Source organism: Stenella coeruleoalba, assembly GCF_951394435.1.
Source record: "Stenella coeruleoalba genome assembly, chromosome: 15".
In the NCBI taxonomy this organism is placed as follows: domain Eukaryota; kingdom Metazoa; phylum Chordata; class Mammalia; order Artiodactyla; family Delphinidae; genus Stenella; species Stenella coeruleoalba.
In genome coordinates, this window is record NC_137161.1 from 52,504,910 (window position 1) to 52,532,903 (window position 27,994).

The window sequence follows — 27,994 nt, forward strand, 5'->3', positions numbered from 1 at the left end:
GTGATGTGCACACATCTGTCAATATACTAAAAATCACTGAATTGCATACTTTAACTGGTACAGTATGTGAATTATATGTCAAAAAGAGCTGTTATTTAAAAAAGAAAAGCTTAAAATCAGCCACTCTAAGAACCTTGTTCATATTCCTTGTTCAGGAAAGTTCCACACACCATAACCAATGTTGTTGAAAGAAACAGAAACCTTAGTGCAAACTGGAACACCTCCAGGGGAGTATATGGAATTGGAAATTTAATAGCTACTAAATAAAGTAACATCATGACTAGAGCTATGAAAGCAAACATTTGCATTTGAACTTCAAATGGCAGAGGGACAAAGTTGTTATCTTAGAATCATCAGCTCTGAAAGTGTTCATAAATCACAATTTCTTTCAGGAGCCAGAAAGAACACAGAGTTAATTAAGTTATTCCAGCTGAGAAAGTCACTATGAAATGTGTGTTAGAGACCAGAAAAATCCTTTGAAATGTTTTGTTTGCATGGTGTTCCAAAAGTTTTTAACCTCCTGCAATTACTGACACACTGAGTCAGTCGCCTTAGCTGGTAGAAAACATATGACTCCAACGGGCTGTGAATAACAGTTTCTCTGAGGGAAGCTACAGTTTCACAAGTTGGGCCTTTGTTGAGGTGAAATTCTCTCTCAGGTCAGATGACATATGTACCCAGAGTCAACGCTGTCTTTCAGAACAAAGTAGAGTGTTTTTCCTTTTCACTTTGTTTCTCCAGCCATGCAAATCACAGAAAATGTTATATTACTTTCCATGAGCTGCTTTGCTATGCTTCGCTATTTGTAAGAAAGGATAAGAAAACCATTCAATTTCTTTTATAAATCCTTTACAATTAAATCCAAGGGTTTCCTTTTATCATTTGGTGACCTCTAATTCCTAATTAAGAGGCCTAAGCTAGACACTTTCCAGGTGTATTAATTTGGGGGCTACTAAAGTCACACTAACTACACAGTAAATACATAGGACCCTGGCATACTAACTATACAGTCAGCAGATCCAGGAACTCACCGTCAGGAGCAAGTGAGTCTTTTATTAACGGAATAATCAGTAAGAACATTATTAATCCAGTATTTGCTCTGTCCTGCCAGTGAAAAACTTGCCAACACAAGTGAAATTCATCTTACTGGCAACTAACCTTCCAATCTCTCTCCAAAGTAATGTTCAAACAGAAACTGAAGCACATTTTTTTAATTTAATCACTTCACATTTTCTCCAAGCCATTTCAAAAATAGTTCTCAAACTTTCAAAATAAAATGGGTTTCCTCTAATGATACCCTGGCTTTATATAACAAATGTGATTTTAAAAATGTGTAAATTATACTTCTATAACTCCATCTTATTTACTTATATTTAAAGGAAGTAAAGAATCCTTTAGAACATTAAGAATTTCACCATGCCCCGCAATTTAGCGGTTAGGTAAATCTGAGTTTCCATGTGCTAAATTTATCTAAATAAGGGTTCACAGTTTAAACAAATGAATGAAGAAGAAACCAGTTTTTCATATGAAGAACGCGTACTATGTTCCAGTCACAGAAGCTCAGCTATTCTTAGAGAAGGGTGGGGGATTTAAAGCGCATCTAGTTCAAACTTTACGTTTTACAAACAGGAAGAAACTGAGACAGAGAGATTAAATTATTTTCCCGAAAGTGTTTAACTAGTTAGTGGAGAAAACATCTCAAGATGAAAAGCTAATCTACTGAACAAATTTATTTTTTCAAACAATAATTCTATAAAACTACTTTTCTTTCAGAACATCACCCTTCCCTGGTTTTAGACAGCTCATTCACAAAACAAAAATTAACATTAATGACCACAAGAAGCATTTCTCATGGGGAAAAGAACTCGTTTATGAAGTTACAGAATGCAGTATAATCCACACTTGAGACGTTAACACTTAATAGGGCAGAACTAAATCAATGCGCAATAGTCTCTTTCACTTAAAATGTCAAAGTCTTAACGGGATATTGTATGTTGATATCCATAAACAAGAATATAAATCACCTGCATGTGGGTTTTCTTCCTCTCTACAAACTACGTGGTAAAAAACCAAAGTTAATATTTCCCATACAATTCAAACACAAATATAAATATCTAAAAGCTGATTTCAGTAGCGCATTTTTCTTTGGGAGAAAAAAAAATGAACAGAATTTAATAGCATTACATAAAAATCCTGGAAATTATGCACAAAGATTATGCTGGAGCTTTGCCGAAAAAAGGGTATGCTGGCTTTCCATGTGCATAAATTATAATCAAATAGGAATTGTAAGGAGCTACAGCATTATTAAAGATAAATATACTTCCTGAAATCTCCGTTTTAAAAAGCTTAAAAATGATTGCGTAAACTAAGCCATTCAACCCCATATTTCCTGAACCCTAAATAAACACTTGGGTTTTCAATCCTCTGAGTTCCTGCCCGGCGGCCTTCCCCGAAGAACTCAGGAGCCCGGGAGCCCGGGACTGCCCACTGTCCCACACGCATGGGCCCATTTCACACTCCCGGGCACTCTCCCCTCTCCTTCCCTAAGTTCTTTAATGATTCTACCAGTAGCCTCTATTTAATTAACCACTCAACTATTCCTGGAAAACCAGTTGTTGCCTTCCCTCTCCTTTCTGGTTTGTTCCATGTAAATGTCTGGGTTGTGGTTATTCATTCATTCATTCATGTCACAAATATTGAGCATCTGCTATATGCCAGCTATGTTTCTGGCACTAGGAATACAGCAGTAAATAAAATGTGCAAACATTCCTGCTCTCAAGACACATTCCAGTGGGGTGGAGACAGATCAGAAACAAAATAAGTAAGTCAAATGCACATTATACAAGACAGAAAGGAGAGTGGCAGGGCAGTCATTCCAGGAATCACTATTCAGAACAAGGTTCCTGTGAAGGGGATTCCTGAAGTTGGGCCTCCTGGAACCCTTCACAGCTGTCCTGGGGGATGGGGCTCGACGGGCTGGGGGCACACTTCAGTCTGCAAACAAGTGATCTACATTTTGGTCTAGGATTTCTTTCATTTCTTTCATTTTATTGTTCTTTATCCTTATTTACCAACATTCACAGGCACCTGTCCCTCAACAGGCATTAGTGGGAAGATACCAGAGACAGATATGCTGCATTGCTCTATAATTGTCAATTGTAAGAATGTAAATTAAAGCTTCTGAGGAGCTTGAAAAAGCACAAACCATTTGTTCAGCAGTGCTCTTTCTTCATACAAACATGCATATAGTGTTAATTTTCTTTTCAAAAAAGAGGGTAAACCTTACCTCAGTCTCGCTAAACAAACATACCAGACAAACAGAATTAATGAGATTTTAATGCCTATAATTTCTCTACTCCATAAAAATGTTACTCGATGAGTACAAACACTGCCAGTTTGTATGAAAAGGATTCAGGGGCCAACTGGAAAGGGTTCTCAGGGCCCAAGACAGGACAATCTGAGCATCAAAAAAAAGAAAAATGATATCTGTAATGGAGGGAAATACACCAAAGAAGCTAAAATCCAAGAGTTTATATTGATTCTTGAAAAAAGCCACTGGTCACCTTCACAAGATGTTAAGAAACCAACTCAGCCTGAAACCTGGAGGATAACGGGAAAGAATCAAGGAAATAGTACACAAACTTCTCAACATACACAGTCCCCAAGATCCTAAGATTTCACAATGGCTGAGATAACAACGTGCCTGAAAACATTGAACAGGAAAGAGCTGAACAAAGAAAGGTATAGGTTTTTTTCTGTTGTTGCTGCTACTAAGAAAACTGTCCCCACTTTCAGTAACACTATTTGGTGAATCTAATCTCTACGGAGAGTTACTATGTGCCGAGTACTTTTCTAAGTACTTAATATTATTTTCTCTTTTAATCCTTAAAACAATTTCTATGAAGCGGGGACCAATGTTTTCTAATACAGTCCTTTGGGATTAAATATTGGCTCCACCACTTAGTAGCTTCTTCTAGCTGTGTGACCATTGCAAGTTACTTAACCTCTCTGTGCTTCAGTTCCCTCACCTATAAAATGGAGATAGTAAGTCTCCCTATCTCCAGCCCTTTTTGTATAGAGCATTTGTTTAGGTGATTATTTGATTAATGTCTACTTTCCCTTCTAGGCTGTAGGGTCTAAGAGGGCACAGAGCTCTATCTCCAGAACCTAGTCCAGGCCTCACAAATAGTAGAAACTCACTTGATACTTATTTAATAAATAAATGAGTTTACAGCAGAATACAGTAGAGCTGAATAACTAACTACTCTGGTGTAAACGTCGTCCAATATCTCCAGAGTCCCAAAGCTAAAGATTTTCCCATAATTTCTCAACTATCAAGGGTCACATCATCTTAAGTACCTCTAAGCTCTGGGGACCAGAAGCAGCCCAAGAACAATACTGCCTAAACTCCCTAGAGTTTTTCAGTAAAGAAGCTACCAAACCTGGCAGCTACAGTTTAACTAGGGCAAGTTATTGGTGTTCTGTATTTTGGACACTTGCCCTTTTTCATTCGAGAAACTGACACAATCACAGTCCCTGGTGTGTTCTGGGTTTCAGTACCCAGTTATGCAAGATGTGCACCAAACAGAGTGCCGGAAAAAAGAAACACCCTTGAGTGCAGTACAAAACGTGACTCCCCAGGCAGAAGAGTTGGTTATTATTTATTGAACGCCTGTTGCAATCAAGTCACTATGCTAATAAGTGCTTTACTTGAATAATCATCTCGTTTGAGTCTCCCAACAGGCCTCTGACGGAGGAGCTATCATTCCTAGCTTGCCCAAGGTTCCACAGTTCAGAAATGAGAAATGAATCCAAATGTATGGGAAACCAAAACCCACGCACAGGACCGCTATACTATTCTGCCAAAGGGGGAGCCCGGCAAAAATAAATCAAAAAACAAAGTTGACAGTCTTCATCCTGACCCCTCAACACCAGCAGCAGAGATCTGGCAGAATCACAAAGGATTTTTTTGAGAAAAAGGAAATGTATGAACTGAAGTCACTTGCTACTTCCACAATAAATGTCACATGTCTATCCTAATTCCAGTGTGAACTGTCCCATCTACATGAGAATGTGTGTTTGAGGAGTAGGTACAAAACCCTCACTCTTCCTATCTTACCATTTAGGGAAGCAGTTCTGAAAGTGCGGTGTGCAGACCCCCATGGGTCCCTAAGACTTCTACAAGGTATCTGTGAGATCAAAACTATTTTCATAATAACACTAAGACATTATTTGCCTTTCTCAGTGTTGACATTGGCCTTGATGGTACAAAAGCAAAGGTGGTTAAGACTGCTGGTGCCTGACTAAACTGTGCTAGTCATCAGTGAGCTCTGTCTCACCACACACTTGCAGAAGGAAAAAACGGTCATTTGCACTTAAGAATGTCCTCTGATGAAGCAGTAAAATCGAATAATTGTGTTAAATCTTGAGTGTGTGTCCCTTTAACGTTCTGTGGGATGACATGGGAACAGCACCGCCCAGAGCACTGACGTGATTGGTTGTCACCAAAAGCATCTGCACACCTGTTTGGGCTGCAAGCTGAACTAGCTGCTTTTTTGATGGAACATCGTTTATACTTGACCCACAGACAGACTATGGTCACTCAGACTTGAGTATCTGGCAGACCGTTCCTGAAAAATGAATGAAATGAGTCTGTCGCTTCAAGGAAAACAACTGACAGTATTTGTTGCCAAGGATGAAACTCAAACTTTCAAGTGAAAACCAGAATTTTGGAAAGCTTTTATCTGCCACTGTGAAGCTGACATCGTCCCTATATTTAAAGACTTCGCTTCTGTCAACATTTGGAAGATCTGCATAACTCAAGAAACCATAATTTTCCAAATGACCAATACATGACGTTAGAAAATCACACCCGGGGAAAGGTTCGTTTAAAAATCCAACGGGGGCTCCCCTGGTGGCGCAGTGGTTGAGAGTCCACCTGCCGATGCAGGGGACACGGGTTCGTGCCCCGGTCTGGGAAGATCCCACATGCCACGGATCGGCTGGGCCCGTGAGCCATGGCCGCTGAGCCTGCGCGTCTGGAGCCTGTGCTCCGCAACGGGAGAGGCCACAACAGTGAGAGGCCCGCGTACTGCAAAAAAAAAAAAAAAAAAAAAAAATCCAACGGGGTTTTGATAGCAGACGAAAAAACTGATTAGTAGGATTTCAGATTCCATATTGCAACTAACCCTTAAGAAACTACCACTTCTTGGATGTTGGTACAGTATCAAAGAAAAACATCCACAATTGTCTAAAACAGCTATCAAAATGCTCCTCCACTTTCCAATTATATATCTCTGAGAGCCAGATTTTCCACACATTCTTCAACATAGTGCAACAGACTGAAGGCCAAAGCAGTTAAGAAAATCCAGCTGACAGGCTTAAAAATGGCTAAATGGCTAACATGGTAAATATTTATTATGTGTGTATGTGGAATGACTATACTCTCACAATATCGAAATCCAAACAGAAATACCAATTAAGTCACCAATCAACAGAGAGACGAAAATTTAAGCACATGTGCACACACGATAGAAAATTCACTGTGTTCTTTTCAAGATTATTATTCCACAGCAAAGTACATAGGCGACACTAACCAGTAAGTAGAAATACAATTATTATTTGAAGGCTGGCTAGTAAATGAGAACCCCGAAATTTCTTTACTTATTCTATTTGCTTCTTTTTAATTTTTCCTTCTTAGTTATTCTACCTGAAAAGATTATCCTCCCTGCTTCATTCCACCTGAAATTCAGGGAACCATTCCCTTAACTTTCTTTGCCAAAGGCTAATTCTACTCAAAAGCTGGTCCTCAGAATTAACAGCTTGGGGGGGGGGGGGTACCTCCCTGGTGGCGCAGTGGTTAAGAATCCGCCTGCTAATGCAGGGGACACGGATTCGAGCCCAGGTCCGGGAAGATCCCACATGCCGCGGAGCACGGGTGCACTAAGCCTGTGTGCCACAGTACTGAGCCTGCGCTCTAGAGCCCCTGAGCCACAACTACTGAAGCCTGCGCACCTGGAGCCCGTGCTCCGCAACAAGAGAAGCCACCACAAGGAGAAGCACACACCGCAACGAAGAGTAGCCCCCGCTCACCGCAACTCAGAGAAAGCCCGCGCACAGCCATCCATCCATCCATCCATCAATAAATATTAAAAAAAAAAGAATTAACAGCTGTGTGCTCCTCTGGAAGCCACATAATTTGGTCTGAAGGAGCCTGAATAAACGGTCATCGGGGGCTGCCTGAGCACCGACTCCACAGCTGTTTGTCGTCTCCGATCCCAGATGTCAAGCCAAATTTTCTGCTTCATCTTATCTCTGCCCCTTGCTACTCGAGAGGCTGTTTCGACGTGCACAAGCGAGTCCGTGCAAGGACGCAGGTGAGCAGGGAGTTTCTCTTCAACATGACTTAAGAGCGGACACCAAGCGGTCAGCTGTGGGCAAGCACTACCGTGGCAAGGGTTACAAGCTATCCAAGCTACCAGTTGAAGCCAGGGGTGCATTTGAGCAAGCAAACTGCACCCTAAACTAGTGTGTAGCCAGGGCTCCTAGCTGTAGCTGGCAGGGAACCAGGGAGCCCAGACTTCAAGTTTGGGACAGCTGCTGGCAAAAGCTGAAGCGCCAAGTATGTCTGTCCACTGTCAGTTTGAGGAGTGGCCCCAGACAGGGGCTAGACAGGGACTCTTCCAAGTGCCACCTATCAGCACATGGCGAAGGGCTCGGTCACTGAGGTGGCCAGTGGGTAACCATCTCTACCAATGCACATCAACAGATCTTTCCCGGAGCTAAAAGCTTGGTTTGGGGGGGAAGTCTTGTTTTGTTTCTGCACCTAACAATGCAGTAGCCTCAACATTCCCTTCTACAAATACATGAGTGTTGGTGTCGATTTGGAATGACTGTGCACCTTCGTTTTATCTTCCTAGTATTTAAGAGAAAATATGACTGTATTTTCTGACAGTTTCACTTTCTTTGTGACTCTCTACCTATGAAAGGAAAAACTAACAGTTCTAGACAACACTCCTCACCTTTTTGCTTGTGGCCCAAGACAGAACGGAACAGCCAGTACCCTCATGGGCCCGGTGGTATGTCCCAAATAGTGTGAAAGGATCCTTCTTCCCATCACTCAAATCAGACTATTTCTTCCTAATCTTTAATAATAATTGCCCCTCACTTTCTGGATCATTTCCAAAATCCTAGTCCTGTGCTGAAAATTCTTTCAACCTTCTCTCTAAGTGATTGGGCACCCTCTCTAAAATTTCACACACAAACTTTATCTTTTACTTGTTTATTGTCTGATCATCCTTTTATAACAGAATCACCACGAGGGCAGAAATTTTGGTGTTTTGTTCACTGCTGTATCCCCAGCACCTAGAAATGTGCCCAAAACAAAATAAATTATCTGTTGAATGAATGAATGGACAAGCCAGGGGCTCCTGGCCTATTTCATATTCTACAACTTGATTCTGCATTTTCCATTCACACCACAGAAACTTCAAAGGCCTCTCACCCATGACTGATGTCAAACTGTCCCCATGTCAATTCCAGAAACTTGAAAAGCCATTTCCGGTTCAAAGAATCAAGCCCCTTGCCTGCCCCCGTCATCTGTTTAAATACGGTTATAAATCCAATCCAGCTGATCTTACTGCTGCTCACATCTATCCCCTCATCTCCACTACCACTGCTGTTACCTTGGTCTAAGCCACTATTGCCTCTGCCTGGGATTTACTGAAACAGCTCACTAATCACCAACTCACATTCCCTAGAACTGAAAGAGTAAACTTTCTCAAATTGCAAATCAGATCACCTAAGCTTCCTGCTCAAAGCCCATCAGTGGCTACCCATTACCTACAGGATGGAATCCAAACTCCTTCCCAGGTAATCGCAGTCTTCCTTGTCCTGATGAACTACTTAAACTGCCCAGTCCACCAAGAAACGTAAACCCAAGCCTTTGCCCACGCTTCCTCCTCTGCACCGAATGTCCTTCTTTTATCCACTGGAAAGCCACTGCTCGACCTCAAGACCCCCCAGGTGCGTGCACCTCTCTACTGTATTCCCACCTCTGGACTCGACGATGTTTATACCCTCGAGCTCCCCCAAGTCACAAACCATCACAACTCCACCTGTGCGTCTATGGGGCCAGGCGCCGTGAAAGCACAACAAAGATGTTCTCGGGGTGAGTGAATGTGCAGAAATGATGAAAGTCCACTTCCCACAAAGCCTGTTCAGACAAATTACAGAGCGGCAGCTTCCTTTCACACCGCCAGGCTAGTGCTGGAATCCCCAGTTTATTCAATGGATATTCATTTCTACAGAATCCTCTACTGGTTATTTTTAACCCCAAGATCAGAAAAGGGGACAAAAGGACAAAACTGCCAACACTGCGTAGAGAAAAATATCTGCCACAAACCCAAAGATGGGCTAAAAGGAATCTTATGTATATAACCTTAGCCCTCTGTATGAAAAGGGTCTTCTACAAACTATGCTATCATCTCAACTGAGCAGATTTGTACAATGTCAGGAAAATTGAACTGTGCAGTTTCAAAAAAGGTCAGGAAGTTGTGTAGACATCCTCTATTACTGGGGTCCCGTCCAGAGGTTTTCAAAATGTGCTGAATAAAGCAAAAATCATGGTCTCAGGGAAACTGTTAAAGGAAAGAATATCATACCAAAAAATCACTGGTTAAGCTAAGCCTTCTATCCTTCCCCATATCCCATCCAGTGCTAAAACTTTTCCTTATAAATATACAGTGTACACAAATTTAAAGAAAAGGTTAATTTACGAAATTTACACTATGTGAGTTTTTCCTAAAAATCAACAAACTCATTCTGGCTTTTCTTTTTTTTTTTTTTGGTCAGTGTCTTTGAGACCTTTGATCTGTAAGTTGAAAATAAAATTACACATAAATTAACAAAAATGGGTATTGCCAAAGAATCAAAGACCTGGCAATTTCCAGACATACTTAATGATTACATCTGTTTTTATTTTTGAAATTCAAGTAATACACTGTTCAAAGCACCACTTACAAAACTGCTATCATTGTCATACTTAATCTAATGTAGTACAGCGCTGCTCCATTCTCTGGAATCTGTCCCACAACCCCTGAGGACAGAGCCTGAGACACTCAGATCCCAAAGGTGCCAAAATGTCAAGCAGGGATTACATCCGCACCCCACTCCACTGGCACCTCCAGATTCCAGAGCAAGAGACACCCTCCTGCAAAGGAAGACACTTGTCACAGCAGAATCTCTTAAGCGAACTACAAAGTATAGTTTCTGACCTCATCAATGTAGCCTTGCAAGCTATTGAGGCAGAGAGAATTATGAAGTGAAAATATATTTCTACTCTACCCACAAATTCTTCAACTGTTGGCAAAATTAACAGAATAAAGAAAAATTAGGATAAGAATAAAGCACCCTCACCAGATAATAGATAAGTAAATGACATGGAACTCCGATCACAAGCAGAGAAAGAAAATATCAACTGAGCACACGGGACTGTGTCAAGGCTGACAATTTACCCAGGCCCTCAAACTCAATCACTTACCAGGGCCGATTTACACTATTACTTCTCCTGTCTCTGATTTAAGCTGTTACTTCTCCTTCTGAGGATTCCATACCCTGGGGCTTTTCACTGTGTAATTATGCAACGTGGGGGCACCACAAAACACAATACAGCTTTACAAATGTTGGCTTTTTAAAAATTCATGTTATTTTCTCTACATACTTCCAAAATAGATGTTCCCCTCAATCCAGAAGACTTTAGTAAAATATAAGGACAATTTTAAAAAAGGATGGGAGAGGATGTTATTTAGAATTCTTACTTTTGATCCCACTTACTTATACATCATTTCCCAGACCTCAAAGATTTTTGCCCTAAGTGAAAATAAAAGAAAAATAAAATAAAAGAAGCAGCTCAGTGAAAACATAAAGAATAGCAGTAAGGAGCTTAAGACAGGGACACATCTGAGGGGTTGGGGGAGGGGGTCTAAACTTTCAAATCACCTGGTTGTCTGAGAAGTTCAATATTCTAAAATGCTGCAGTCTATAAGGTAAGACAAATACCATGATAAGAAAGCATTGTTAAATAAATGAAAGCTGAAAATGCAAACATTTTAAAAAAAGAGATTTAGGCAAAAGGCAGTGTGCACTTAGGGGTACATAATTTCATCTAATTCTCAAGGGTCTTGCAGGGCTGAGCCGACTTCCTTATCCCAGCAAAGTGAGGCCCAGAGAGGAGAAAAGTTTTATTCTTCACATTTTTGGAAAAAGGCATAGAAAAACGTTTTGATGGGGCTTCAGGGTGACCAAATGGATCACAAAGGCAATTTCTTATGGTGTTTCAAAGTTTTGACCACTGAAAGGCTCCAATCCCCTTACACTCATCAGACCTGCCCCAGAATCTCAGAAACATTAACAGCCGACTGGCAGGATACATATTGTCAAAGTTCTCCTTCCTTCAAAAAAAGGTGTCATCTATGTCAGCACTGTCAGGGTGTGAACAGATCTGTGATACCTCACTCACTGGGGGAAAAGTCCCACTGGTCCTGAGATGCCCCCATGATAAGGTGTCCGAGAACAACTGATCTGCCTCCAGATGCTGACAGTGGAAAAAGACTGTTTTGTTTTTCCAACACAAATGGGATTGGGGAAGGAGATGACAAGGCAAAGAAATGCACATACCTTTCAACTGGTCAGCAACAACGTTCTGGCCGAGGCGTTCAGTAACCTTCCCATCTTCCATTTCGTACCGGTCATCTAGGTATTTTGCAGTGGCCTCGGAAATGTGAACCTTGCCAGCCACTCCCAGCTGCTCCATGAGATTGGCCAAGTTCACATCATTGGACCACACGTCGAATTTAAACCTCCTCATGCCCAAGATGCCGCACAAGACAGTCCCCGTGTGAACCCCAACGCGCATGTTCACCATCTCTTTCTTCTCTTGGCAGAACTGCTCGATAGCCCTTATCATGCCCAAGCCCATTTCAATGCAGCAGTAGGCATGGTCGGCCCGAGGCTCGGGACACCCGGCCACACAATAGTAGCAGTCTCCCAGAGTGCTGATTTTCTCACACTTGGTCTCCTCGCACAACCGGTCGAAGCGGCCGAACAGATCATTGAGGAGCCCCACCAGGGCATGGGCGGACTTATTGGCACTCATCTTGGTGAAGCCCACAATATCTGCGAATAAAATACTGACCTCTTCGATCTGCTGCATTTTGAATGGGCGGAAGGCAATAGGGGCTTTCTGTATGGAAGACTTTTTCTTCCTGTTCTTGGGGCTGGAGGTGGCATGCCTTTTGACAGAATTCTCGCTCTCCTCGTCCCCCTGCTTCATCAAGTCATCAGCTATGATTCTTGGCATCACAGAATGAATCATCCTCTCTTTCAGCGCTTTTTCCACTTCCAGATCCTTTCCATGCATAATTGACTGGCCCACCTTGAGGAAGGTGCTCCTGGATCTCACCTGGGACATGATGAACAGGTGGATCCCAATGGCGTGAATGCAGACATGCAGCAGGGCTCGGCTCAGCAGCTCCCAGTGCAGGGCCTCTGCTCCAGGTGAGGGGAAGCAGCCTTTGTCTTGGAAATGATAGCCAAAGGTCTCAAAAAGAACAGAATAGGCCACTCCCAAAATCAAGCTCAAGTACAAAGGTAAGTGCATGACGGTGTAGAGCAAAAAGAGCACTTCAATGCACATGGAAAAGCTCCCCACTTGAGATAAGCAAGTGTCTGTGGGCCTGGCTGCCCGAGTATGATTGAAGCTGTCAACTCGTCCTGAGAAGGGCGTCAAAACCTGAAACTGGGAAGCCAGAGTCAGGGCGAACACCAGGAGGGTAAGAACCAGCGAGGTCCACACGTAATGCCGGGCGTACAGCTTGGTGAAGGTAAACAGAAAAAAGCCCACACACACCACGAGGAAGCACAGAGCAGGGGCTACCATGACAGTCAGTTTGGATCTCATGTGGACCCCAAAATAGATGCTCCAGAGAAGGCAGGCGAAGCCAATGTAGAAGAGCGCATACCGGAAGCGGCGCTGGGTCTGCGGGAAGCAGCGCTCCATGCAAGCCTCCTCCAGGTTCATGGAGTCGAATTTGGGGTCCCACCACCGACTGGAGGCCCTCTCGAACAGCTGAGGCAGCTTCTTTTTCCTGCGCAGGCGGCCTCCGGCGCCCATTCTCCGGGGGACGCCCCCTGAGTCCCCGGAGCTGCTACAGCTGGAGGAGATGCTGTACTTGCAGTGTTTCGGGTGGCTGTTGGAGGACAGCTGCTTGGGGTTGATTTTGACCCTCACGCTGTTGCTGTCTCCGCTGGAGTCACAACTCACCTCGGTGCTGTGGTGCTGCAGCAGCTGTTGGTGGGGCGGGGAAGCCATGTTGCCGAGCGCTCGGAAGCCTCCCGGCCGGGGTCACCGGAACCTATCAGCGAGACAACCAGAGTTACACTGGCATCTGTTCCTGCAGGTACGCACACCTGAAGGCCACGAGCTCTACCGGTTTCCTAAGTGGGGGCCCCGGCGGTCTACTGGGAAAGGCACCGTCTGCTCACAACAACCGGGTAATGTCTGAGCGCCACTCCACCGTCCCCCCTCGAGGCCAACCGCAGCCACCGGGGCCGGACCTGGAACACACGGGGGTCCGAGCGGCGGCCGCCCCCGCGCCCGTCCAGCGCCGCCCGAGCCCGCGGTGCGTTTCCTACGCGCGCACTCGCCTGCTCCGCCGCCGGCTCCGGAGGGAAAGTCCAGCCGAGCCCTCTCACGCCGCGGGCCGCTCTCGCAAACACAGCTCTCCCGGCGGCGGCCGCGGGCCCCTCATGCTGCGCACAGAGCGGCGCCTCGGCCGCTTCAAGGCCGGCGGCCGGACCCCCGCCCCCGCCCCGCGCCCGGCGCCCTCGCGCTCTACTGCTCCGCTGGCGGCGGGCGGGCTGCGAGGCCCGGCGCAAGTTTGCGGATCCCGCGGCGCTGCGGCCGCCCCCGTTGGCGCGGCTCGTCTAGCGGGGCCTGACCCGGCCGCACCGCCCCTCCCGGCCTCCGGGGCCAACCCCGCGCCCCGGAGCTGCCGGGCGCCGAGCGCAGGGCGCGGCGGGCGCGGGCCCCTCAGCCGGCGGCCCGTCCGCGGCGCTGCCGCAGAGCCCGCTCCCGGGACGTCCGCCTGCCCACGCCTGGGGCGGCCTCCCGAGCTAGAGATGCCGCCGCGGCCGCAGCCGCAGCCGAGCCCCTCGATGCCGCTGCCTCATGTCGGAAGAGCCGCCGCCGACGCCACCGCCACCATCTCCAGCCCCCTCCCTCTCCCCCTCCCGCTGTCACTGACAGACTCGCGCCCGCGCCGCCCCTCGCCCCGCCACAGCGCGCACGCGCGGCCCGCGCACGCCGCCGCCGGGCCCGGGTACGCGCACAGTGCGCGCGCCGGGACAGCAGGGCTGCGGGACGGGGGCGGGCCGCGCGCTGTGGCGCCGCCCTCCGCCCGAGGCCGCGCTGCGTCCAGGCCGCGGGCTGCAAGCACTGGTTGGGCTGCGGGACAGCGGGCAAGTTGAGAGGCTACCGTTCCCCGCGGCTCGACACCCCCCAGACCCGCTCCGGGAAACTTAAGGGCATCTGATAGTTAAGGAGCAACTGGGGTGTGACGTTTGGGATATGAAAATGTTTGCCCTCCTGCTCGGCACACCTTGTTTATAAATGAAAGTTTGCAACTATTGCTTGTGCCTAAAGGGAGGGTCCCCTTTCTTCTTAAGCAATGAGCAAGTGTCACCCGCGGCCCTAGGCCCTCCCTGAGCGCGTTTGGGGCGACCACCGCAGTGCAATCCGAGCCCCAGCCCCTGCTGGCCCGGCCTGGCGGGCCTCCAGGGCGCGTGGTTGGCCCTAGAAAGTTGGTGACACTGAGAAGCAACTCCTCCAGCCCCAGGGAGAGTTTCCCTTCCCATCCTTGGGTCGTCTCCCCCTCCTCCTGAACAACTGTTTTTCCCTTTCCACAAATGAAGTTTTCAAAGGAGTCTGCTACTCCCGCGGCAGTGTGACAGTGGCCTCTCGAGCATTGTCTGCAATGTGAAGTACAGTCCTCTGCTCCCCAGGGCACCAGTCCTGACCCTTCTCCACACACTTCACAGTACCTCCTGCCAGTCATGGGGGTCTGCGCCCTCCTTGCCTCACCAGGTTTCACTGTTGAATTAGAAAATAAAGTATCAATAAAATGTGGCTTGTCTACAGCATGGAATACTATTCAGCCATAAAAAGGAGTGGTGTGCTGATTCATGTTGCAACCCAGGTGAACCTTGAAAACATGATGCTAAGTGAAAAAAGCCAGTCAGGAAAGACGGCATATTGTATGATTCCATATATATGAAATGTCCAGAATAGGCAAAGCCATAGAGACAGAAAGCAAATTAGTGATTGCCAGGGAGTGGGGGTGATGGGAATGAGGAGGCAGTGCTAGTGGGTGAGGGGCTTCTTTGGCGGGTGATGGAAATGTACCCCAACTAGATGGTGGTGGTCACACAACACTGTGAAAGTACTGAATGCCACTGAACTGTACACTTTAAAATGGTTCAAATGGTCAATTTTATGTTGTGTATTTTACCACAATAAAGAAAAAAGAAAACCAAAAAGTAACACAGTGTCTTTGCCATGGTTTTTCTGCAAAAAGTGCATAACCTCCATCTAATCATGAGAAAACATCAGATGAACCCAAATTGAGAAGTGTTTTTCCAAGTTATTTACCAGTACCCATCCAAAGTGTCAAGGTCATGAAAGACAAGTAAAAGACTGAGAAACTGTCACAAGTCACAGAAAACTAAAGGATACAACAACTCTGGATCGTGATTTGGAACCTGGAACAGAAAAGGCCGTCTTGGGGAAACTTGAATAATTTCTGGAGTTTAGTTAGTGGCGTTGAGTTGTGAGGTGTTAATTTCCTGGTTTGGATCATTGTACTATTGGATTAGGCACGATGTTAACATTAGGGGAAGCTTGGGTGTATGGTATAGGGGAACTCTCTAGTACTTTTTGCAACTTTAAAATTGTTTCAAAATAAACATCATAAAAAGTTAAAAATAAACCTTTATTGAGCTTCAACTATGTGCCAGGCACTCTCACATATTCCATTTTTGCAGATGAAGAAATTTGAGGTTCAGAAGAGCAGAGTGCACGGCACAAGCCGGTCAGTGAGACAAGAATAGGAAACTTACATTGAGCGAATGTGCCAAAAACCACTGGATGCTTTCACTTGTGACCTTTTTGGTCCTTACCACAGCCCTCTGAGGTAGATATCATTGTCCCTATTTTAGAGATGTGAAACTGGGGTTGGAGAGTGACATGTCCAAAGTCAGACAATGGGCTAGGGACAGAGTTCAGATTCAAAACCTGATCAGACTCCTGCAGCCATGAAGTTCTGAGCGGCCCAGGCACCACCCTCTGTGAGCTTCCAGGTGGCCCTGACTCCTCTGTTGACCAACCCAGCTGGACAGGCAGCCCTTGGAGACAGTGCTAACTGTGCACCTGCGAGCTCCCCATTCCTCATCTCCTTCAATAATCTGAAAGATTGCCTATCTGTGCTTTTCCTCCCTTCTGCAAATCATTTCAGTCCTCCCACCACTTCTGGTGACTTTGACATTATAAATCATGTCAGATTTTTAGACACAGGGAATGATCATACCCACCTCCCTCCTTCTCTTTTGTATGTCTTCTAGAAGCAGTTAGGCAGCATTCCCTGCTGTTGAATGTCCTCAATCTCCAGGTTAGGGCGTGAGCCATTCCCTAAACCCTTGGGATTGAGGACGATGTGCCTGGCACTGTGGGTTAGGTCCTGGGTGTACGATGACACACCATCTCTGCCTTTAAGGGGCTTGTAGTAGCTGGGAAAGATGCCAAGGGAAAGGGATGGGTTAAGAAAATGGAATCAAGATCCAAATGAGGCCTGTGTATTGTAATTGGTTGAGGTAGCTCTTATGTCTCCTTTTTTTTTTTTTTGGTTTATTTTTTATTGAGGTAACGAGATCTTGATTCAAACCAATCAACTCTATAAGATTTTATGAGGGCTTCCCTGGTGGTGCAGTGGTTAAGAATCCAGCTGCCAATGCAGTGGACACGGGTTCGAGCCCTGGTCCGGAAAGATCCCACATGCTGTGGAGTAGCTAAGCCCATGCGCCACAACTACTGAGCCTGCACTCTAGAGCCCATGCTTCGCAACAAGAGAAGCCACCGCAATGAGAGGCCTGCGCACCGCGACGAAGCCGGCACACTGCTCGCCACAACTAGAGAAAAGCCCGCACACAGCAACGAAGACCCCACGCAGCCAAAAATAAATTAATCATTTAATTTTAGAAAAGATTTTATGAGAGAACCAGGGAAATCTGAACACTGTATTTGATGATTACTAATAAAATATTGTTATAATGGTAAAAAGAAGAGGAAAAAGGGGGAGGAGGGGAAGGAGGGGGAGGGGGAGAAGAAAGAAAGAAAAAGACAATGAAATTAATTAAGCTTGGTGACAGATTACATGTGACGGAGAGTTCTACAAAGGAGGTAACTATATTCTCATTCTCCCCCAGACCTGGAGGGTAGTTGCTGGAGGGCCCTGAGTCCCTTCTTCTCCACCCCCAGCATAAAGGTGCCTGATACCCTGAATGTACAGGGAAGATGCTTTCTCCAACCATCCAACCCGGGTTGCCACTAGATCTGCCAGGGTTTTCTCTCCATCTGTGATATGTGTAGAACTTCCACCCGGACACAACGTGAATCAGAATGCGTCCATACAAACTACAAAAGCTTTCGGAAAGCCTTGCTGGCCCCATCCTGTCATCCTCGCCCGCCCTCCCACGCATGATCACCTGATCAGTGAGGACCTCTGCTCTGAGCTGCTAGAAGTCACCGGGGTGACAACCGTGACTGGCTCCGTATGGATGGAGCACCACATTATTTTTGGTTGTCAGGTGGGCAACCCTCTTGGAGAACCACCCACTGCTACAAGGGATTCCCCTCTCTTACCTGCTCATGTGTCCCAGGCTTTGATTACAAGCTTTGAGTCCTTTCTTCTTTCAACTGATGAGGGTGAGTTTGTAGGAATCTACCCACATTGTTTTTCACCATTGACTTCCTCCATCCTGTTGGCTGGTGACAAGTCTTGGGCAGCTGCCTTCACGCTGGCAGAAGATCAGATTTCTGGGCAAAACAAAAGAAGATCAATTAGAGAAGATAACCAAAATCCCTTGCAGACTCCTCTATAATCCAGGAGTCTTCAATCTAGTCGTGTATATAGATTCTAAATCCTGCTGTGCCTGGTACATAGCCCAATAACACCTTATTGAACGAATGCATGCGGGAATTAAAAGAGATAAGATGTATGTGGGGGACTTTCCTGGTGGTCCAGTGGCTAAGACTCCGCACTCCCAATGCAGGGGACCTGGGTTTCCCTGGTCGGGAAACTAGGTCCCACATGCCGCAACTAAGAGTTGGCATGCCGAAACTAAAAGATCCTGCATGGGGCAACTAAGATCCGGTGTAGCCAAATAAATAAATATTTAAAAAAAAAAAAAAAAGATTTATGTGAAATAGTTGAGCTCCCCAATACTTTTTTTTTTTTTGGTTTTTTGGGTTTTTTTTTGCGGTACGCAGCCCTCTCACTGTTGTGGCCTCTCCCGTTGCGGAGCACAGGCTCCGGATGCGCAGGCTCAGCGACCATGGCTCACGGGCCCAGCCGCTCCCTGGCATGTGGGATCTTCCCGGACCGGGGCACGAACCCGTGTCCACTGCATCGGCAGGCGGACTCTCAACCACGGCGCCACCAGGGAAGCCCTTTAAGCACATTTTAAATCCTGGAAACATTAAAAGCTTGGAAACCACCTTTTCCTCCCTTCTTGAGTTACACGGAGGCACGTTCAAAGACAAAGGTTATAGGTGCATCAGGACACAGATAAACACAGTGTAAATCATAATGCAAGCACCTTGGGTTTATGAAATACTCTATGGTTTGCAAGAGATTTGTGCCTATACTCCTCCCTTTGATTCTCATGGTAGTGCTGGGTGGCAGGGGGACAGGACACACTGGCCCCTGGCACAGAGACAGGTACCGAGACAGCGGGTAGGTCCTGAAGGTCCAGAGAGTTTCCAGTGCAGAAGGGGGTCTAGATTCCCAGGCCCACCATTCTCTCGGCTCCACCCTGATAGTAGTAAGTACTATTACTATCGCTTGCTCTGTGTCTGGCATTTTCCATTTACTACCTCATTCAATCCTTACCCACCCTTTGGGGAAAAAAATGTTTAGCCAACAAACACTCCAGGAAGGATCTGAACTCAGATGAGTCCCCGAATGCCACCTTCTAAATCAGTGGCATTCAGTTTACTCCAGTTCCATCCTGTCCCAATCTGCTCATCTGTGTTTGGTCCCAGGTACATACAGGGTACTGTGCGGCTGGGCAGCAGGCTGGAGGGGATCAAGCTCCCAGGCCAGGCCAGGGCTGGTCTTGCTTCCCTGACCCACACCCATGACTGGGTGAGGTACTGGTGTCCTGGGGCTGCTGTAACAAATTACCACAAATTTGGTGGCTTAAGACAATAGAAATTTAATTCTCTCACAGCTCTGGAGGCAAGAAGTCCAAGATAAAGGTGTCAGCAGGGCTGTGCTCCCTCCGGAAGCTCTGGAGGAGGACCCTTCCTTGCCTCTCCCAGCTTCTGGGGGCTCCCGGAGTTCCTTGGGGTGGGGGCTGCATGGCTCCAGTCTCTGCCTCCATCCTCAAGTGGCCCCTCTGTCTCGGGATCTCCAATCTCCCTCTGTCTCACTCTTATAAGGACAACTGTCATTGAATTTAAGGCCCACCCAGACAACCCAAGAGGATCTCATGATTTCAAGTTAATGACATCTACAAAGACCCCTTTTCCAAAGAAGGTCACATTCACAGGGACCAGGGGTCTGGAGCTGGGGGGACACTTTTCAGTCCACTACAGGAAGGAGGCAGGTCGGCCTGCAGTGTCACCCTGTTCTTGCAGTGGTAGCTGCTCCGGCCACAACCCTAGGATGGGCCAGGCCTCCGGCAGGCAGGCAACAAAACCAAGGCCGGGCGGTCTGTCATCCAAGAATCGGGGAACAGGGCTGGCATGCTGGTGCCCGGGGCAATGGGCGAACACAGTGCAGGTCTAGGCAGGAGAGAGATCACTGGTTCCTGAGATTCAGGGAGGTTGGGGACAGAATGCTAATTTCAAAGGCCCAGGGCAGCGTTGCCAGGACAGCGTAAAACCTCATTCCTGGGCTGCTCAAGTATCCCGAGAAGGCGGAAGTCGTGTTATCCCCTGTGGCCGGGCCACAGGGCCCTGCAAGGGAGAGGGGGCCAACCTTGCTTGACTAAGCAGCCCAGAGCTGATCTTCCTCCTGACGCCTTATCAGCTGAGCCTGTGGTCACAGTGCCGTTTGCAGGACTGTGGCCCCACCACTGCTCAGACAGGGATGGTGGCCATGCAGGAGTGTCCCAGCCGCCAGGACAGGGACACAGCAGAGAGCTGGCAGGTTTCCGTCCTCCCTGGCTCAAGGTGGAGTCACAGATGCCTGGCCACAGGCAATTCTGGACTTCGGTTACATTCAACAAACCTGCTACCTGCTTCCAACAAGCAGGGAAGGGGGAGAAGGCATTGGCAGAGGAGGGGATAAGCCTTGAGGACCTGCAAGTCTCGGTAGGGCTCAGGGAAGGGGGCAGAGTCTCTTGGGGATTCTGGAAGAGGCAGCATGACTGTGTGAAGCCGAAGTGGTGGGCTCTGCAGTGGGACTGCCCGACTTCAAACCACAGCTCACTGTGCAACCTTGGGCTAGTTACTCAACCTCTCTCAACATAGGAGCTCTGCTCTATAAACTGAGACCCAAAATAGAAACTACTTCACACAGTTATTATGAGGATTAAATCAAACGAGCCAAAGAAAGCACTTCACACAATACCTGGTATGTCAGCCAGTTCACAACAGCAACATCGGAGGTGAGTCTTGCAGGAGGGTGTGAAGGTTAACTTCATGTGTCAAACTGACAAGGCCATGTCGCCCAGCTGTGTGGTCAAACATCAGTCTTGGTGCTGCTGTGTGGGTGTTTTTCAGACGTGCTTAACATTTAAATCCACAACCTCTGACTCAAGCAGACCATCTTCCCTAATGTGGGTGGGCCTCACCCAATCAGTTGAAGGCCTTAAGAGAAAAGACTGAGGTCCCCCAAGGGGAAGAAGTTCTGCATTCGGACTAGACAGCAACTTGGACTCATGGACTTGCCTGACTCTCCAGCTGCCGCCTCTGCCGTGCATTTCCGACTTTCCGGTCCCCACAACCTCCCTCCGTAAACACATGTCCCCTTGGCTGTTTCTCGGGAGACCCTGACCGACACACCACACTGAGCCTTCCAACCCATGTGCACGGCTAGGGGGCTCCCCATGAGGGAGGAGGCAGCACTCGGTCACGGGAGAGAAAAGGACGTCCAAGCCAAGAAGGCGCCTGCCCCACCAGGGGCTTCAAGGGACGAGAGGCAGATGTCACCACCTCACAGTGAAGCCCGAGGCTCAGGGCTGAAGGGACTTGTTCAACGTCACCAACTCAGAACGGAGCTGCTGGGCCTGAACCCGGATCTGCCCGACTCACAAACCCGGGGCTTCTCCCATCAATCAAGTGAATGTCATCCATGTGGGGGGGGGCGCGAGGAGAGGAATTAGCAGGGCAGGGAAGAGGGTGGAGGGCTGTGACAGGGGGCGGGGAGTACAGGACAGAGAGAGGGTCAGAGAAACCACAGGAACCCAAGCCAGGCAGACGGGGAGGGTGAGCCCAGCACTGCTTAAAGAGTTGACTGCATTTGATTTAAACACGCCCTGTTTGGGCTCAATATCAATTCTCCCCTGGGTCTCCAGCCTGCCACCTGCCCTGCAGACTTCAGATCTGCCAGCCTTGCAATAGTGTGGGCCAATTCCTTAAAATAAATCTCCCTGTGGATGGGTGGATGGGTGGATGGGTGGATGGGTGGATGGATAAATAAATAGATGGATTGATGGATGGATAGATCTAGATATACAGATACCTCTAGATAGATCTAGATCACCCATTTATATTACCTATCTATCTATTCATCCATCTACTATGTACACACCTGTTGGTTCTGTTTCTCTGGGGAACTCTAATAGCGGGGGCAGTAGAACCAGTGTCCAGGAGCCGCAGGATAAATGTCCCAGAGAGAGGTCCGAGCAGGTGGGCTGTTCCGGGGAGGTTGAGCAGGCCAGCTGGGCGCAGGGCAGAGGGGACATGAGGCAATTAAGCAGGACAGGCAGGGTGGGACCATGTCAAGAGGAGGCATGTGTGTGCCGGAGCTGCCCTGGCAGAGGCAGCCCTTCACAGAGCACATCGGCAGGATGCCCCCACCCACTTCTGTCTGCTTTCACAGATAGAACCAGGGCGCTGCAGAAACATGCTTGCGAAGAGAAAGGAGCCTACCTCTCATCCACCAATGATGTCATGCACAGATGCAGACACATCCCTGCCTGAGGGCACCATGGCTCAAAGTCAGGAGGAGGCAGAAACGCTTGGGAGGCGGCTTTGCAAGTCTCTCTTTGGAAGCTGGGTGCAGCCGCCCTACACGCGGATCTGGAATGTGCCCGCAGCGAAGGGACTTCCTGCACATTTCTGGGGTTCAGGGGATTCTGAAGGTAGGGGCTGGCATGAGAGAACAGCCTCCTGGGACAGAGGCTCCAAAAGGCAGGCAGTGGGAGCTGGTTTCACGGGAGCCCTGCTCACAGCCCGGGGCCAGAAACATCATCCCCACCAGACACGCTAAAAGCCGACCAGGGCACAGGTCGGCTGAACAGACCTCATGGCCAGTTCACGAGAGAAAATAGCCCAGTGGCAAAGTGGAGTTATTCAGTTCCAGAGGCTTCTCTCTTCTTTTTTTTTTTTTTGCGGTACGCGGGCCTCTCACTGTTGTGGCCTCTCCCGTTGCGGAGCACAGGCTCCGGACGCGCAGGTTCAGCGGCCATGGCTCACGGGCCTAGCCGCTCCGCGGCATGTGGGATCCTCCCGGACCGGGGCCCGAACCCATGTCCCCTGCATCGGCAGGTGGACTCTCAACCACTGCGCTACCAGGGAAGCCCATTCTCTCTTCTTTATTAACAGGCTTCCCACTGGGAATGGATGCTATGCTTGCCCTTCCTAATGGCTGACTGCTATAATATCATACATTTGCACCCATTCTTTCTTCCAACTGTATAAATGCCAAGATAGGACAAGGACAGAGCAGAAGTCACAAAGCTCGAGTTTAGAACATCAGGGCCAGAGTTCCATTTCTACATGGAGGCCTAGTTATACTGCAAAAAATCCTCATGTTCCAAAACACCTAAAAAGAAATATATATATATTTTATTCTGGTAACAGAAACATAAAATTTACCATTTTAACCACTTTTAAGTGTACCGTTCGGTGACATTAAGCACATTCATATTATTGTTCAACCATCACCTCCATCCATCTCCAGAACTTGCTCATCTTCCCAGACTGAAACTCCGTCCCCATTAAACACTACGTCTCAATTTCCTCCCTGTTCCCAGGCCTTGGTGACCTCTATTCTACTTTCTGTTTCAATGAGTGTGACTATTCTAGGCACCTCATCTAAGAAAAATCATACAATATTTTTCCCTTTGTGTCTGATTTATTTTACTTAGTATAATGTCTTCAAGGTATATCCATGTTGTAGTGTGTGTCAGAATTTCATTCCTGGGGACTTCCCTGGTGGTCCAGTGGGTAAGACCCTGCGCTCCCAATGCAGGGGGCCCAGGGTTCAATCCCTGGTCGGGGAACTAGATCCCGCATGTGTGCTGCAACTAAGAGCAGGTGCAGCCAAAATAAATTAAAAGAATTTCATTCCTTTTTAGGGTTGAATAACATTCCATTGTATGCATGTAGCACATTAATTCAATGTACATTTGGACTGTTTTCACCTTTTCACTACCTTGGATAATGCTGCTATGAATGCTGGTGTACAAGTATCTATTTCGAGTCTGCTTTTTCTTGACTTAGTGATTTTTTTCTGAGTGTGAAAATTATTGATATTAAGTTTTTCATTATTATTTATCTTATTATCTTTATAATCTCTGTTGCATTTATGGTTACGTCCCCTTTCTAAATCTTTATACTATGTAATTGAGACTTCTTTTTTTCTGGATCATCTTGTCAGAGATTTACCAACTGCATTACTCTTTCAAATAGTTAATCATATTAGTTAGAACTGGATTTGGCTCTGGGTTACAGAAAACCTCCAAAGAGCAGTGACTTAACATGCTGTCACTGTGAAATGTCCAGGGCTGGTCTGGCCGTCTACAGTGTCAGAGAACCAGGCTCCCCCGATCTGTTGCTCTTTCATTTCCAAGGAAGGAAAAGTCACTGCCCAATATCCAAAGATCACCCTGTTGTCCAAGACAGTTTCTGGAGCTCCAGACAGGAAGAAGGAGAAGGGAGAGAAGAAAGGCACACCTTCTTTCTTCCATCTCCTGAGAACTGCACACACCACCTCTGCTCACATTTCTTTGGCCAGAACACAGTCATATGGCCAATCAACTTGCAAAAAGTCAAAGAAATGTTTTGTCGTTTTCTCCTCTCCATATTTTGCTTTCAACAGTCAATTATCTTTCAAAGAAATATTTTTAATGAGAAAAACTCTTCTATTTCACCCCTCCAGTGGTCTGTGTTCCTATGTGTACCTCTAAGTTTCCATCTGCTTTCACTTCTTTCTGCCTGAAGAATATTCTCTAATATTTCTCACAGTGCCTATCTGCAGGGAACAGATTCTCTCACCTTTTGTGTATTTGAAAATGTTTTCTCAAAGACGAATTTCACTAGATACAGATTTCTAGATTGATAGGGTATTTTTCTTTTAGTGCTTTAAAGATGTTGTTCCAGCGTCTTCTGGCTTACACTGTTTCTGACAAGAAATCTGCAGTAAAAGTCTAACTTTTGTTCTTTTTTTTTTTTTTTGGCCATGCTGTGCAGCTTGTGGGATCTTAGTTCCCAACCAGGGATCGAACCCGGGCCCTTGGCGGTGAAAGCATGGAGTCCTAACCACTGGACCACCAGGGAATTCCCTTTGTTCTTTTTTATTTTTTGTGCAGTACGCGGGCCTCTCACTGTTGTGGCCTCTCCCGTTGCGGAGCACAGGCTCTGGACGCGCAGGCTCAGCGGCCATGGCTCACGGGCCTAGCCGCTCCGCGGCATGTGGGATCCTCCCGGACCAGGGCATGAACCTGTGTCCCCTGCATCGTCAGGCGGACTCTTAACCACTGCACCCCCAGGGAAGCCCTGCTCTTCTATTTTTAATGTATCTTTTTTTCTCTCAAATTTTAAAAGCTTTTTGTCATTATCAATGTTTTCAGCAATTTGATTATGATGTGTCTTGGTTTGGTTTCATTTTTATTCTTCTTGGGATTCTTTGAGTGTCTTGGATCTGTGGATTTATAGTTTTCATCACATATGAAAAACTTTGGCCATTTTCTCTTCAAATACATTTCTTTCCTGACCTTCCTTTTTCTGGGACTTTAATTACATACAAGCACACATACACATACTGCTTCATATTGTCCCACAGGTCAGAGAAGATCTGGTGGAGTTTCTTTCCTTTTTCTTTCTGTGCTTTACTGTGGATTGTATCCATTACTATGTTAACAAGTTCACTGATCTGTTCTTCTGTAGAGTCATATCTGCTATTAATCCTATCTGGTGAAATTTATGTTTCACATACTGAATTTTTCAGCTCTATAAGATCTATTTAGTTATATTTTTATATCTTACACTTCTCTCGTAATTTCCTTTAAGTCCTTGAGCATATTTACAGTAGGTGCTTTAAAGGTCTTGTCTTTTAAGCATATCATCTCTGTCATTTCTGTTTCTATTGACTGATTTTGCTCTAGATTATAGGTCATATTTTACACACACCCCCGCCCCATTTTCATGTCCATGTCCATGTCCATGTCATCAGATGCTGGACATTGTAAATTCTACATCACTGAGTGTTAGGTTTTGTTCTAACAGGTAGTTGGGTTACTTGCAGATTAAGTTAGTTCTCTCAAGGTATGTTTTTAAGCTTTGTTTGGACAAGTCTTTAATATCCTTTACTCTAGAAATAGTTTAGCTCAATTAGACCCTTCTAGAATCTCTAAGAATGTCCTGTGTATTCAGTGAGGACTCTCCACCCTAGCTGCTTGAAACTCGAATACTTTCCAGGCCTATGGGAACTCCAGGAATTGTTGACTTTACAGTTCTCCCGTTGTCCTTTGACCAGCCTCATGTAGTTTTACCCTATGTATATGTAGAGATTACAGGATTGATGCAATTTTTAAATAGGGTGATCAGGGTAGGTCTCACTGAGAAAGGAACGTTTGGGCAAAGATTTGAAGGATGTGAGGGAGTGAATCATGTGGCTATCGGGGAGCAATGTCGCAGGCAGAGGGAAGAATCAGGGTGGTAGGAATGGCTTGCAGACAGGAACCCACCTGGTGGGTTCCAGGAACAGAAAGGAGGCCAGTGTGGCCCCAGTGGAGTAAGCCAGGGGGAGAGTCACAGGATGTGAACTCACAAAGGTCATGGGGATTATAAGCCACCATAAGGACTTGAGGTTGTACTCCAAGCAGGATGGGGATCTGGAGAATTTTGAAAAGAATTGAGGGGACTTCCCTGGTGGTACAGTGGTTAAGAATCCACCTGCCAATGCAGGGGACACGGGTTTGAGCCCTGGTCCAGGAAGATCCCACATGCCGCAGAGCAACTAAGCCAGTGTGCCACAACTACTGAAGCCAGTGTGCCTATAGCCCACGCTCCACACAAGAGAAGCCATCGCAATAGAAGCCCACACACTGCAACAAAGAGTAGCCCCCTCTCGCCGCAACTAGAGAAAGCCCACGCGCAGCAACAAAGACCCAATGCAGCCAAAAATAAATTAATTAATTTTTAAAAAAGAAAAGCATTGAGAGGAGTTATGTGATTCGTCCTACATTTTTAAAAAAAGAATGCCTCGGGCTTCCCTAGTGGCGCAGTGGTTCAGAATCCGCCTGCCAATGCAGGGGACAAGGGTTCAAGCACTGGTCCAGGAAGATCCCACGTGCCGCGGAGCAATTAAGCCCATGCACCACGGCTGCTGAGCCTGTGCTCTAGAGCCCATGGGCCATGGCTACTGAAGCCTGTGCACCTAGAGCCTCTGCTCTGCAATGAGAGAAGCCCACGCACCGCAGCTAAGAGTAGCCCCCACTCACACAACTAGAGAAAGCCCGCACACAGCAACAAAGACCCGACCGAGCCAAAAATAAAAAAATAAATTTCTTAAAAAAAAAAAAAAAGAATCCCTCTACTCACTGTGTTTGGGCATAGATTATAAGTAAGGGCAGAGGCAGGAAACCCAGCTAGGAGGCTATTTCAGTGGCCCAGGTGTGAAATGACGGTAGCTTCGCTTTGCATAGTACCAGTGGATGGAGTTAAAAGTGGTTTAGGTTCTACATATATTCTCAAGTAGAGCCAACAGGATGTGCTCATGGATCTGACAAGGAATGTGAAAGAAAGAGGAGTCAAGATGACTCCAAGGTTATCAGCCTGAGCAAGTGACGGGAGGATAGAGAAGACATTCGTGCAAAGGGGCTCAAGCCTGGTTGCTCCTGCTGCTCTCATGAAAGTGAGTGGCTACGAACACTGAAAACTCTCCATCTCATTTCACACCCAGTGGTGATCTGCTGACCACACCCCCATCACACATCCATGTAACAAACTCCCCAGGCAGACCCTTGATTTGCGTTGATCAGAAGCTGACTTGCACCCAGCAGGCAGCCTGCTTGCTTATGTCGCAGCAAACGCCATTCACATGTCAGACCACTAGTAAGAGTGGAAAAGAAGTGATTACCACATGAGGTTTCCTTGGTGAAACCAGATGTAAATTTGGGCTTTCCTCCCTCATCTGCAACACTACTTTGACAGTGGTTTATTTTGAAAGATCATTTTGAGTCGTGGAATAAGCACGGAATACCCAGGACA

General features: G+C 46.8%; 1 protein-coding gene across 3 annotated transcripts in view; it reads right to left on the reverse strand.

The window, feature by feature from the left end:
• Window positions 1–27,994, reverse strand: part of ADCY9 (adenylate cyclase 9) — a 191,649-nt gene that overhangs the window by 133,417 nt on the left and 30,238 nt on the right. For 2 of the 3 annotated variants that reach the window (XR_013831460.1, XM_079943672.1), the window contains exons 1-2: window positions 13,705–14,276; window positions 11,677–13,412 (exon numbers count right to left, since the gene is read on the reverse strand). Coding sequence is in view for 2 of the 3 variants with exons in the window: in XM_079943672.1 (XP_079799798.1) it covers window positions 11,677–13,369 (1,693 nt within the window). In the remaining variant the exon portion in view is untranslated. Of the gene's footprint in view, window positions 1–11,676; window positions 13,413–13,704; window positions 14,277–17,971; window positions 18,146–27,994 lie in introns of those variants that run through there. The other variant, XM_079943673.1, reaches the window with a different exon arrangement.